Genomic DNA, 12,271 nt, shown 5'->3' with positions numbered 1-12,271 from the left:
TATTGCACTGTTTTTTATGAGCGTTTTTGTAACTAATAAACGTTTTTACCCCTTTGGTTCCATTACTACATATTAAAATATAAAGTGCTGCTACAAAAGGATAAGAAGAACCAGGTGAATATCACTGCTTACCCAAAGGAAGAACCTGCACAGTGTGGGGAGACTGGGAGACAGCATAAACTTATTTGGCTAAATAAAATTAATTCTGATTCTAAACACCTACATTTACCGTATATAACACATAAAACAAATAGTCATTGTCCAGATGCTTGGTTTGAGAATAAATGCTGTTTTTATTTCAGGTATTGGATATTGGTACATAGCACTGAATAACCAATTAAAACACGAAAATCTGCTGTTATTCTGTCACATTCACAGTTAGAAATCCCTTAATAACTTTAAACTTGTCGCTTGAAAAACTGGCTAGTAGCTGCTTCTGTCCCGAGGCGTAGGGCTTCACTTCCAAAGTAACGGTCATTGCTTTTCCAGGTTCTAAAGAGTCAAAACTGCGGGAATAAAGAGATCTAGTTATTCTAGTGCACAATATGTGTGTATACACAGACACACAGACAAGTATACACACACACACACACACACACACACACACACACACACACACACACACACACACACACACACACACGTATACACACACACACATGTATACACACACACACACACACACACACACACACACGTATACACACACACAGACATGTATACACACACACCACACACACACACACACACACACACACACACACACACACACACACACACACGTATACACACACACACACATGTATACACACACACACACACACACACGTATACACACACACACACACGTATACACACACACAGACATGTATACACACACACACACACACCACACACCACACACACACACACACACACACACACACACACACACACACACACACACACACACGAAAAGGGTGCAAAAGGTGTATGGGTGCACAGGTGATGTTAAAAGCCATAATTAGTAGCAGCTACAGAACTTTGGGAGCCTGAGGTTTGTAGCTGCTATTTACCCTTTAGAGCGTCATATAGCTGATATTTAGCAGTGGCTTTTAGCATCGCTGCCTATAGGGGCGAATATATTGGGGGTGAGGAGGCGGGAGTCTTTAGTTATAGGAGTGTTTGTGTGGAGGGTTAGGCACCGGGGAGGGGGTAAGGTTAAGCACTGGTGGAGGTAAGGTTAAACAGGGAGGTTGAGGTTAGGTACCATCAGGAGAAGTTAGGGTTAGACACCACCAAGGGGAGTTAAGGTTAAGCACCATAGGAGGGAGGATTGTCAGCCACAGAATTAAATTCCATTTACCCACTGATCTGTGTTTATTATGCAGCCTGGAACCACACCCTGCAGTGCAAGCACTCCAATCTAATCATAAATGTTTCTGCTGTAATAAATCTTATCTCAGTCAGACTGACTCTAGTCTCACAATCACCAAGGAGAGGGAGTGACGAAAACTTGTCGTCACCCCTCCCACATTCCTGCTTCCTACTGAGCTAAGTGCAGATCAGTGTGAGCTGAAATACAATCTATGTTGCTGTGCTCTCATGTGTTTACAAAGCAAGCTAGCTATAATGGAGATTCTAGGAGAGGAAATGGGAGGAAATGAGATCTGTATTCGCTTCAGTCAGAGAGAATAAACTGCCAGAAACAGAATTCTCTCTAAAAAAAAATAAAAAAAAAATCACTCAAATCAAAACTTGGATAGTGTACTAGTTAAAGGCACTGGCTTTGACATGGGAGACGAGGGTTCGAATCCTGTTTAGGGTCAATACCTATTCAGTAAGGAGATCAAGGCAAGACTCCCTTACACTGCAGGGTGGCCTCTTAAGCCAGCCAGCCCAGTGGCTGCAGCTCTTGAGCGCTTTGAGTCTGACAGGAGAAAAGGCTATACAAATGTTTGGATTATTATTCAGATTATTATAGTAAATCTGTTATGTAAATAGAACAAGTAGTAATCTACTTCTAAATGTGTTTTTTTTCCTGGCATAGTATGGCTGTCCCTGCTACTTTAAGGTTAGGCACCACCTGGGAGGTAGGCACTGGTGAGGGAGGGTTCTATATAAGAGCAAAGTTAGGTTAGGTCATAGTAAATTCTCATTAAAGATTTCCAATTTTTTAATGTCATAATTAAGAAGTAGAATATCTGTAATTTTACCAACATTCTACTAGCAGCTATCTCTGGCAACCATTTTTGACTAAAATGGATTTTTTGCTTCCAGGTTAGCAATCCCAGTGTTTCCCCCACCTCCCGAAATTAACATCAGAGGAGCAGTCATGCTGGTCAGGCATGTGACTGAAGTTCTTTCAATGCAATGCATGCCAGCTCAGTACATGTATTACATTATGGCAATCACTGATGATTTATAACCAGCCATTAAAACCAACCTGGCTGCCACAAGCCTGGACTGCAGACACTGAATACATAATGAAAAATATGTAATTAGAGGTTACCTTTGTACTGTACACACCTTAGTCCTGATTCACACCTTAGTCCTGATTTACAAAGCTGAAGAATTGCAAATTGCAATCCTTTGGCATCCGCTGAATGTAGGGTAGAATAAGGTCAAGTGGCAATCGTGTGGCTAAAATTTGTAGAGAACCACAGTGGCGTATGAAGGGGTAGCACAGGGAGCGGCCAGCCCTGGGTGTGAGCATGCAGGGGGGGGGGGGTGTTTTCAGCCGGCCCTCTGTAGCTAGAGTGTCTCCGCCAGCGGCTGCTCCTCCTTGCCATTCATTTACCTGTTTCCTGGAGTCCAGCGATGTTTGACTTCCAGTTCCCGCTCGGCACTCTTTCTAGTGCTGGCATCGCTTCTTGCATGTGTGTAATCACGTGATGCAGGAAGCAGTACCAGGCAGTAGGGGAGAGCTGAGCAGTGACAGGATGTCTGCAGACATCGGTGGACTCCAGGAAACAGGTAAGATAAAAGCACGTCTTCTGCTGTGCACTATACTCTGCATGTCTACCTATACTGGGGGCAACTATTCCAGGCTATCTATGCTGGGGGCAACTATGAAAGTAAAAAATGCTTTGTAGTCATCTGATTCTAAATATTCAAGCCACAACATCCAAGTATTAGAGAACTGCTCCTCACCCAGATTGCACAACTGGGCAGAAGAGGTGCCCAGGAGCAATAAAACCTTGTTTAAAGCACAATAAAAGCAAAACACGATGGGGTGGTTTATCTCTTCAATGACACTAGCAAGGTTGACTAAAGAGTAGTATTTATTTGCACATGAACCCAGTGTCTATGCCAGTCAGCTTGCACAATTCTTCACTCAAAATTGTACCCTTAGTGGGCACCTTTTAGATGTGAACCACCATATTGAAAACCAAAGAGAAATGTAAAGTGAGTTTAGCTCCTGAGTTTACTCACTGGGTAAAAGACCAATGGGAGGGATGTAGATGTTTAAAGGGAGATGCCAAGCTTGACTTTTAAAGGAAATATTAGAATTTGGATAATATTTCAGACCCTGTATCTTTACAACATTAAGAGAGTATAACATTTTATCATGCAGTTTTCTTGATAAGATAGCCTCTGATTGTGCATTTTTACCGCCTTTGTTATATTTGTACATCACATTGACTTTAACCATTTACATGATCTTGTTTTGTTGTGAGTTTCCTGTATGTCCTACCTTGTATGTTAACCCATTTATCTATTGTGCAGCGCTGCGTAATATGTTGGCGCTTTATAAATACAATAAAAATAATAACTCGGTGAACAAATCCACTCAATAAAAAAATAATAATAATAATCTTCTTCAAGTAGAATTCCCCAGCTATACAACACTCACCTCTTTCTTATTTCACCTTCTGTTAAACCGCTGCCCTCTGCTACCAACACGCAATCATTCACTCTCATAGGCAGAGGATTCGTAAACGTAACTTCTATTGCTGCCGGTTTTCCAACCACAACTGATCCTGGAGCCTGATGAAAGGAAAAATAGTAACATCATAATTAACAATTTATAGATATATTAAGATCACCTAGCTAAAATCTAAAATGCAATAAGGGTAATTCACTGTTTAACGAAACTGGTATGTATTTGCAAAGTAAGCATAGCTATAACCTAGTGTCTTTGTCTCAACCAAATATCGCAGACACTGAAACATTTCCAGCTACTTTCCCCACCATTTTACTTGCTAAAGCCAAATTTAATAAGGCTATGGGGAAGCAAAATCTCCCCCAAAAAGGGTTTTAAGATCCTCTTTGTGTCCTGGAGCCAACCTGCCCCCGCCCTCTATCTCACCTTGGACCCATCATGGTCCACAAATGGATTTTCAGATTCAAGTTGAATTAACTGTATCTAGCAGCTGCAAAGGGTTTATAGCTTGAACGCTGTGAAAACAACGCAGGGGATTTAGATGCAGCCGGCGCCACCATAGGCCATAATAGGAATTACGGCTATAGCAGCGCTCAGTGAGTAATTTGGGAACCGTCAAAAGATGGAGCACAAATTGCTACAAAAACAGTTTAATTCAGCCGCCAGCAATAGCTGGAAGCCGAATTACATCGTTCCCCACTATGCATGGCATCCTGGAGGGGGAATAGTAATTAGTGGTGCCGGGACCTGTGCAGAAACTGGGTAAGCGTTTATCGGTGTTACCCTGCACCCAAATCTACCGGTAGCCAATTCATAGGCATTCTTTTAGCTATATGCTGTTGTAGTCATTTTGCGATTTAGGGATGGATGCCATAGACTTATGCAGCTGGTGACCTATTGATACACTTGACTCCTGACGGAGTGACACCTCTTTGAGCTTGTTCACACCTAGGGCGTTTTCGGCTTTTTCTTTAAGCACCGGCGATTTTCGAAACCACCCTAAAAGTGTTTGTGCAATGATTCCCTATGAGAGAGTTCTACTGGTTGAACTCGATGGACGTATGTCTTTTTTCAACCAAAATAACTATGTAACTATGTAACATCTGAGAGGTTCAATTCTGCCTGTACCATTTTTGCTGCGATTTGCATCAATGGTAGGTATAAAGAAACCGCAAAACACTTGAAAAAGTGATTTGTATGGCGCTTTCTCCAGCGTTTTTAAGAATAAATACATTGTATTTATTCTTTTCGGGTCAAAGAGTTCACTTCCTGACTTGGGTCAGGAAGTGAACAAACAAATTGCTCTGTAAAAGCGCTTAGGTAAGCACCGGGAGGCGCTAAAAAAAATCACTCAGAAAATCGCAAAACACTGGCCTCCGTGATTGTGATCTTAGATGTGAACAAAGCCTTCTGGTACTTTTAATCATCGAAACCAAATTCCAGTAACAAGTGAAGTCTCCACTAGGACTGAGATTCACGGGAGGTTTTTACCACTTCAATGGTGCAAGATGGTAGACCAGGTAAACAATTCATTTTAGGAATTGGTTCATCATGTCCCTGACTTATTACAAACCCTAAATATATGGCCAGTTTTATTTCTGATTTGCTGACTATGATTAAGTTATAATAATGCCTCATGTCTTTAAAGGCTAAACCAGAAAGCAGAAGTAAAACGTGATCCCATGATTACTCTCAGCCATTCAAAGACTTACAAATCAATGATCAAATTTGCGTGCATGAAATAGACCTGCTATGAAAAAGGGCGCAGCATACAGCCGAATTTCTTATTTTCCAGTAATAAGTATAAAAATATTGGTTTATGAATTTTGTTGTAAATTATCACTTTGTTTAAAATGTAATGATTGTTATTATTCTAGAGACACATAGTTTATGTTTAATCGTGTTTCTGTCTCACATTTTAGCAGAAACTATAAATAATGTTACCAAAAAATAAATGTAAAGTATAAATTAACCTCTTAAGTACCAGCGGTCTCTGCCCCCTTAAAGAGACTCTGTAACATTAAAAAGATCCCCTGGGCACTGGCGAACTCAGGGGGCTATTCCGGGTGTCTGGAACCTCCCCCCTGCACTGAACTGTGTATTCAGCCAGGGAAGCCCGCATAATATAAACAGCCTCATTCTCCCTCCCTTCTTACTTCTGGTGCCTCCCTCCAGCTAATAGAATGAGAGAGGCAGCCGAGCTTCCCTCACAACCCTCACAAGAAGATGCAGCCTGCAGTGAGAGAATGTTGATTATGAAGTGCTGGACTCTCCACAGCACAGAAGTGTCAGACATGATGAAATTAGAGTGCAGGCAAGCTGGTAAATATGCACAGCATGATGCAGAGCTTACCTGGACTCAGGGTCTGTGGGCAAACATCTGTCTGGTCTCTCCCCATTGTTATAATGACTGCATGTGTGGGTAAGGTGTGGATAACAAGCTGAAAAGTTTTTGACAGTCCCTAGACTCCAGGAGGGCTTCTTTCTGACTTGTGTGAGAGACTGACAGGGACAGGAGTCCGATTACAGGCAAGTAGCCTGTGTGATGTGGGACTTCAATACAGATAAGTTCTCTGCTCCATCTCAGGCTATTCTCAATTTCTCCACTCCTCTCTCTGGGCTAGTGCACGCCAAAATGACAATAGCAATCGCTAGCAATTTGTGAGTGTGATTTTGTGAAGTGATTTTCAGAGCGATTTTTGAATGAATTGCTCAAAAACATGCTACATGCAGTATACCTGCGATTTTGAAAAAATCACAACGCTGCTGTGGGAACACCCACATAGGGTAACATTAGCCAAGCGCTTTTCAAATCACTGTTGATTTGAAAAACGCTCAGAAGCACTCTTGGTGTGCACCAGCCCTCCCTCATTCACCTTTGTTTCCCTCTTCCCCTAGAGCTGACTGTGTGTTCTTGTCTTACAGGAAAGCTAAATAAAAGTGCAATCCTGGTGAGGCAAAATATTATTATTTAGTATTTATGTAGCGCCGCCATCTTCCGCAGATGCATATATCCCTGCATCATATGGGTATCGCTTGCGCTATGTGAAACTATGTAGCATATTCCACTGAATTGTCCAAACTAAGTGTATCTCCCGTTCCTCTCTTGGGGAGTTGTTCCAGCGCTGTACCCTGTTCACATTTGCTGCTACCAGAAGCCCTCAGAAACACTAGTGTCCTTGAGTACTTCCAAAGATAGGCAGCTCCGTAATACGCCAGCGCACTTTTGTGCATGGGCAGTATGGAGCCACCTGTATTCGGAAGCACTCGGGACATACGTGCTTCTGGACCTTTCAAGAACCCCCCCCTTAAAAATCCTGCGTTTGCCCCTGCTGGGGGGTACTCACCTCGGGTGGGGGAAGCCTCCGGATCCTAATGAGGCTTCCCACACTGTCCTCTGTCCCACGGGGGTCTCGCCGCAGCCCTCCGAACAGCCGGCGACTGTGCCGGCTGTCAGTTCAATATTTACCTTTGCTGGCTCCAGCGGGGGCGCTGTGGCGACTTTCGGCACGGAAATAGACGGAAATACCCGATCTCCGCCGGGTCCGCTCTCAAGCGCAGGCGCCGGAAACTTGCGCCTGCGCAGTAGAGCAGACCCGACGGCGATCGGGTATTTCCGCCTAGTTCGGCGCCGACAGCCGTCAGAGCGCCTGCGCAGGAGCCAGGAAGGTAAATATTACGTCACCGCTGCACGGAGGGCTGCAGCGAGACCCCTGACGGATGGAGGACGGCGTGGGAAGCCTCATTAGGATCCGGAGGCTTCCCCCACCCGAGGTGAGTACCCCCCAGGGGCCGTTTTGTCGTTACAGTTCCTCTTTAAGGACCAGAGACCACTGGTACAGAACAACGAATCGCCGCACATACCCGCCGCAATTGTGGTCACCGCCGCACGTTGGGAACCTGGGACAATCACTCTTCCGTCTCTGACGGCAGAGTTCCTGTGAGCCCACCAGGAGCCGCTTTCATTGGCCCCTGATCCTGTCTTTCAATGTCAGCCAATGGGAGTTGCTTACATTGAAAGACAGGGCCAATTCCATTGGCTCCTGACCTGTTCACAGGGCTCTGCCGTCATAGAGACAGGCAGAGCCAGTGAGCTGCGGCAAGAGACGGCAGGGGATACGTGGCAAGATCGACGGGATCGATGGAAACGGCGAATGCGCGCAGCGGCGGCTGATTGAAATCTACGCCCTGCCAGCCAGGTAACCACCAAAACAGGGCGTTCAATCAGCTCAGTCCTAAAGAAGTTAAACAGTACAAAACATTTGTTGTAATCTTAATCATATCTTTGGTGTTGCCTTTCCTTAAGATCACCCTGGTGTTGCCTAACCCTAAGACCTCTGTGGTGGTGCCTAACACTAACCACCCCCTGGTGGTGCCTAAACCTGAGACCCCTCTAAATTATAATTCTGAAAAAGGAATGTAAAAATAAAAAAGTAAAATTACAATTCAAAAATGATTATTAACCCCCTGAATATACTGGAAAAAATGTAAAAATGATCAAAAGTAAAATTACATTTTAAAACGATAATTAACGTAATTATAATTATGAAAACAAATGTAAAATTGAAAAAATACAATATTAAAATATTGAAAAGTTAAACGATAATTTACAAAATTAATTGTGAAAATTAATTTTAGAATGATATTTTTAATTTTAGTATTGTAAAAACGATAAATAATAAGCGTAAAGCAGTTTAGCAGGAGCTTGATTCATCCAGTGTTGCGCCCAATGCCTGATATTTAACATTCGACTCGAGTCAATGGCGGTGCCCGACTTGTCCACTTCTCTTCTCATACGCACCCGATTTTCCTGCTTCTGTCTTTCTCTAATATTTCTTCTTCTTGAATGTTTTTTGGGGGAAACAATTGTTTTATTAGATCATAAGCAAGCAAAACCACATATATTTGAAAGAAACAGATGGACATTGACAGTGTGCACAGGTCTGGATGTGCTAACCTTCTGCTTAATTTCTTAAAGTTAGGCTGATCATGGAAAAATATTTGCAAGCAACTAGTTACTGTATCAGAAAGGAACAGTACCTTGAGTGTAAGTGGTGGGCTCTTCAATGTGAGGTTGGATTCTAAACACACGTGCCCCGAGTCTTCTACCTCACACACAGCTGTTATCTTGATCATGTTGTCGGACATCAAGGCCTTTTCATACTGAGCATATGCAATGTGAATGGGGACCTCTTTCTCTAAAAAAGCAGAAAATAGTAAAAAAAAATTGTACTGCTTTATAACAGTTGGGAGATGACCATGGTTTGTTGTTCTAATAATTTTGGATCGGTTTTTATAAATCTATAGACTTTTTGTTGCATTTCCTTTCCTAATTTTTGAGGTTTCCCCTAAACAATAAACTTGCTATTGGGTATATTTTGTGAACTAGTTAAGGGGTCTTTTACAACCCATATCATTCTATTAAATATAGCTCAACAGCAGAAGTCCACTTTCTCAGCAAATTGAGCGTGCACGTTTTGGCTGACTTCAGTTGTCCTGGCAACCTCCAACATGAGCTCTATCTGCATATACATTTCTTTATTTCTTGAAAACGGCAGTCCAGGTGAATTTATATCAAAATGTAATATTGCCTATTAAATATCGAAAAGTATCTCCCAGGGTAAAGAAGTCTCAGGTTAAGAAGCTGTGGTTTAGGGGACTGTAAAAGTGATCTTTAGGGCTCTTTCACATGGCCAGTTGAGCTGGGTGCTCAGCAAGCAAGCAGTTACTGACTGAGCAGCAGCAAACCATTACCAGGCAGCAGCAAGCAGTTTTGAGAGTTCGACAGGCTTTTCACTGTCTATCAACTGCTCATGTGAAAGGGCCCTCAGATAATTGCATTCATGCGGATGAGATCTTTAGACTTCTGCATCCATAGCAGAGCAGAGATTTGGTTAGTTTAAGTAGAGGTTTAATCTTAAGGATTATTTAAAAGTTAACTGTAAGGTTAAATATGTTATAGATAAGTTTTGTGAATCAACCTCATTGATATGGAATTGAAACAGGCTGTTTTTGACCTAAGTCATAAATTATCTCCTTTTACTTATTAATTCATTATTCTACCTTATCCATGATCTCTAATCTCTCCTAATCGCTTTATCTCATGATTTATCTTTCCCTATCTGTTTATTTTATGAATTATTTCGGCTTTAATTCATTAAAGAGACTCTGTAACAAAATGTTGAGTCTTATTTCTTCTATCCTATACGTTCCTATTACTGTTCTAATGTGATCTGTATTACTGCAGCCTTTCCTAGTTGCACAGTCTCTGTAATAAATCTGATCTCCTTTCCTCTGTCGTCTCTGTTGGGCTCAAGCTGGAATGTGTGGAATGTGCAGCACTGCTTGTCATTGGCAGAAGCTATACACACCCTCTCCAAGCTCTACATGAGTCACACAGTAAGCTGTTCTCAGAGTGGTTAGAAGCCATGTTTTTTGTTTGTAAACACTGCATAAAAATGCAATTACAAGCCAGGGTTGCAGCAGGGAGTGGCAGAAACAGCACAGAGGGGCCCAGGAGAACATAAGGAATAGAATGGTATGCTTTTTATTGTAAGAATTTTAGAGTACAGATTCTCTTTAAGGGCTGTTTGGTGAATCAAAACTGTACGGTAAAATACCGCATATAGTATTCCTTTTCTTATTTTTAAATTCCCTAAAAATTTTGGAAATGCGGGTGACATTCGGTAAAATAGGTTTAGAATTGTTCAGTAACCATTTGGTAAGGTAGTCTAAAGCCTAGGTTCTCAACGTGTGGGACGCGTACCCCAGGGGGTACTTCTGATGGTTACTCAGGCTTGATGTACTTAACCAAGAATAACAAATTTAGAGTTTTAGAAAATAATTCTTAAACTACACCAAATTTGTATTTTTGCTAAATACTAATATTAAAATGAATATGAAATGCTTAGAAATAGAGTTGGCTCGAACCTCCGATTTTCAGTTTGCGAACATCGAACGCGAACTTCCGCAAAAGTTTGGTTCGCACGAACTTTCGCGAACTGCAATAGACTTCAATGGGGATGCGAACTTTGAAAACTAGCAACACTTATGCTGGCCAGAAAAGTGATTGAAAAGATGTTTCAAGGGGCCTAACATCTGAGTTTTTGCATGGATGAGTGGGATAGATGCCATAAGTCCCGGGGAAAGATCTGGATTTGATGCAAAGCAGCGTTTTAAGGGCACAAATCAGATTGCATGCTAAATTGGAGGCCTAAAGTGCTTTAAAACATCTTGCATGTGTATACATCAATCAGGGAGTGTAATTAGAGTACTGCTTCACACTGACATACCAAACTCACCCCCCCCCCCCCCGAGACACTCATATAGCCGGCGGTCAATTGCTTCATTGTGATATGCAAGCCCCTTCACCGCGGCAAGGTAACGATCACGAAGGGGAATTGACACATGTACATGCCTTTTGTTTTCTTGTTGCAGCCAGAACAATTAGGCAGGCATGTACACGCACCAGAAACATTATTATAGCGCCTGGTGTCCTGGACCCTGTTAGTGGTGGCGGAGAAGGCTGTCAAGTGGCCTACAGGCAGAGATGCTGTGTGGGGAGCGACTTACTCTTGGGGCAGGCAGTCACACGGCGTGCAGGCAGATATGCTGTGTGTGGGGACTGACTTAGTCTTGGGGCGGGCAGTAGTCCTCTGGGATCCATGCCTCATTCATTTTGATAAAGGTGAGGTACTGAACACTTTTTTGACTTAGGCGACTTCTCTGCTCAGTGGCAATGCCTCCAGCTGCGCTGAAGGTCCTTTCTGACAGGATGCTTGAGGCAGGGCAAGACAGAAGTTGGATGGCAAATTGTGGCAGCTCTGGCCACAGGTCAAGCCTGTGCACCCAGTAGTCCAAGGGTGCATCGCTGCTCACAGTGTTTACATCCACACTTAAGGTCAGGTAGTCGGCTAGACTTGGCTACCTGCCGGTCGAGGCGTTGGTGGAGGGTGGATCCGGAAGGGCTAAGGCGAGGCGCTGGACTAAAGAATGTCCTCATCTCCGACATCACCATGAGATCGCTGGAGCGTCCTGTCCTTGCCTGCATGGACATGGGAGAAGGATTACTGGCAGTGGTACCTTTATTGTGTTGTGCTGTGACATCACCCTTAACCACTTAACGACCGCCTAACGCCGACAGGCGTTGGCAGGTCGTTAGTGATTTAGCATGGAAACGGCCGCTCGTTTGAGCGGCCTTTCCATGCCAGTTCATGGAGGGTGTCCCCGTGAACAGCCTGCGAGCCGCCAATGCGAGCTAAATGTAAACACGCGGGGAAGCCTCTGATTGGCCGGGGATCGCCGGCATATGATAGGCTGAAGCCTGTCAGTTCCAGCGCAGGATGGACAGCCCAGGGAAAGGAGGGGAGGGAAAGCCAGGGAGGGCGGAAAACACTGCGGAGGGGG

The 12,271-nt window shown here is 43.4% G+C and overlaps 1 protein-coding gene across 3 annotated transcripts in view; it reads right to left on the bottom strand.

Moving 5' to 3' along the window:
* Window positions 1–273: 273 nt before the first annotated feature.
* Window positions 274–12,271, bottom strand: part of LOC137541678 (protein-glutamine gamma-glutamyltransferase E-like) — a 135,597-nt gene continuing 123,599 nt past the window's right edge. For all 3 annotated transcript variants that reach the window (XM_068263085.1, XM_068263083.1, XM_068263084.1), the window contains 3 exons: window positions 8,906–9,063; window positions 3,836–3,969; window positions 274–506 (listed from right to left, as the gene is read on the bottom strand). In XM_068263085.1, the coding sequence (XP_068119186.1) occupies window positions 359–506; window positions 3,836–3,969; window positions 8,906–9,063 (440 nt within the window). In that variant the 3' untranslated portion in view covers window positions 274–358. The remainder of the gene's footprint in view (window positions 507–3,835; window positions 3,970–8,905; window positions 9,064–12,271) is intronic.

The sequence above is a fragment of the Hyperolius riggenbachi genome, chromosome 12 (genome assembly GCF_040937935.1).
Source record: "Hyperolius riggenbachi isolate aHypRig1 chromosome 12, aHypRig1.pri, whole genome shotgun sequence".
Lineage (NCBI taxonomy): Eukaryota > Metazoa > Chordata > Amphibia > Anura > Hyperoliidae > Hyperolius > Hyperolius riggenbachi.
The sequence above is the reverse complement of the archived record's forward strand: the minus strand, read 5'-3'. Positions and strand labels throughout refer to the sequence as shown.